This window comes from Poecilia reticulata, linkage group LG2, assembly GCF_000633615.1.
Source record: "Poecilia reticulata strain Guanapo linkage group LG2, Guppy_female_1.0+MT, whole genome shotgun sequence".
In the NCBI taxonomy this organism is placed as follows: Eukaryota; Metazoa; Chordata; class Actinopteri; order Cyprinodontiformes; family Poeciliidae; genus Poecilia; species Poecilia reticulata.
This window is the reverse complement of record NC_024332.1, coordinates 4497515-4498982: the sequence shown is the minus strand read 5'-3', so window position 1 is coordinate 4498982 and position 1468 is coordinate 4497515. Positions and strand designations below refer to the sequence as shown.

Below are 1468 nucleotides of genomic sequence, written 5' to 3'. Positions count from 1 at the left end.
AGCACAGAGCACAGGGATCAAAATAACATTTCCAGCTCGGTGTGGCAATGTGACACAGCCGAATGAAAAGAGCTGACAATCATCATGAAAGCCCCCTTTCACCCACCGAGCTACTGATGCGCTTGTGGATGTAGCGTTTTTTCTCCTGGCTATCTCTGTCTGAGAACAATGCAACAGCCGCCATCTGGGATTATTAGATCCTGAATTTAAGGAGAGAGCAAGTCAGAGAGAGAGAGAGAGAGGGGAAACAAGTAGTCGGGAAGCCTGTGTTCATTGTGCATAATGAACTCGCACATAAACTGCTGGGTGTGATGGGAAATATTCCCCGTCTCCTGGTTGTTTAAAACTGGACTCCAACAAAGGACAGTGATTTCCTTTGAGGTCAAAGACAATAGAAGCTCACATGCTTCTGATTATTCATGTCTCAGATATAAGAGCTGACCAACTTTATCTAGATAAACTGCTGGATTTCATTTACTCACTTCTTTCCCTCCCCCCCCTCTATTTTGCCTGTTTATTCTTCTTCTCTGCCCACACCATCTACCATGACTCGGCTCTTTGATCCCGTTTTGGTTTCCTTCGCTCAGACTGCCCTGCATGCCCAAATTCAGCTCCACAGATTTCAAAAGCGTCCTGGTATTTGACTATCAGATGGAGAAAGTGTGTGTATGTGTGTATGCGTGTTGGGGTGGAGGGGTGGGGGGTGTTTATAAACTTGATAATGTCTCCAAAGTTCCCCCATTTTTTCCCCTGGATTACATATATTGAAACAGCTCTTGACAGGCATGCAACCTATCTCCAGCTTTAGCTATTTCAAAAACTCCTTATTTTTCTTCAAAAATAACTTTCATATAAAATAATTTAAAGAAGTACATCGCTTGTGCAGGTAACTGTCTCTGCACAAAAGGGTTAAAAGCTTTAACTAGTTTCCATCATTCAGTCAGAGAAATGCCACTTCAGGTAACTACACACAGCTTCTCCTCTTCCTCCTGATCTTACTTGCAGTCGAGCCTCTCGATCTCGAAGTGAGGGTTGAAGTTGAGGACGATGCGCTGCGAGGTCTCCGGCGCCTGGATGACCCAGTGGCAGTTCTGATGAGGCGGGTACTCCAGAGGATAACCGGGCGAGGTGATGTAACCGGGCTTGCTGGCATCCAAGACGCCTCCACAATCTGAATCTGCGGTGAAGACGGAGCACAGAAAGAGGCCGGTTATTCACCGTTCAAACGCTCACTTTGAAGCATTTCCAATATTTCCACGACCGCCATAAAAAAACGCAGTTCATCTCTTCTCGGTGCGATGATGCGATGAGCAACAGATGAGCACTAAAACAAAGAAAGCAATTTAGGCCTTTAGTTTGGTGGAAATTGAAAAAACTTCTCCATTGTGGATTCTCAATGCGCTACTAAAACAATACAAGATGATGCATTTATTGGAACACACACACACACACACACACACACACACAC

At 45.0% G+C, this 1468-nt stretch overlaps 1 protein-coding gene across 2 annotated transcripts in view; it reads right to left on the bottom strand.

Annotated features, from left to right (window-relative positions):
- Positions 1-1468, bottom strand: part of nrp2a (neuropilin 2a) — a 68170-nt gene that overhangs the window by 56159 nt on the left and 10543 nt on the right. For both annotated transcript variants that reach the window (XM_008427472.2, XM_008427464.2), the window contains exon 2: positions 1000-1177. In XM_008427472.2, the coding sequence (XP_008425694.1) occupies positions 1000-1177 (178 nt within the window). The remainder of the gene's footprint in view (positions 1-999; positions 1178-1468) is intronic.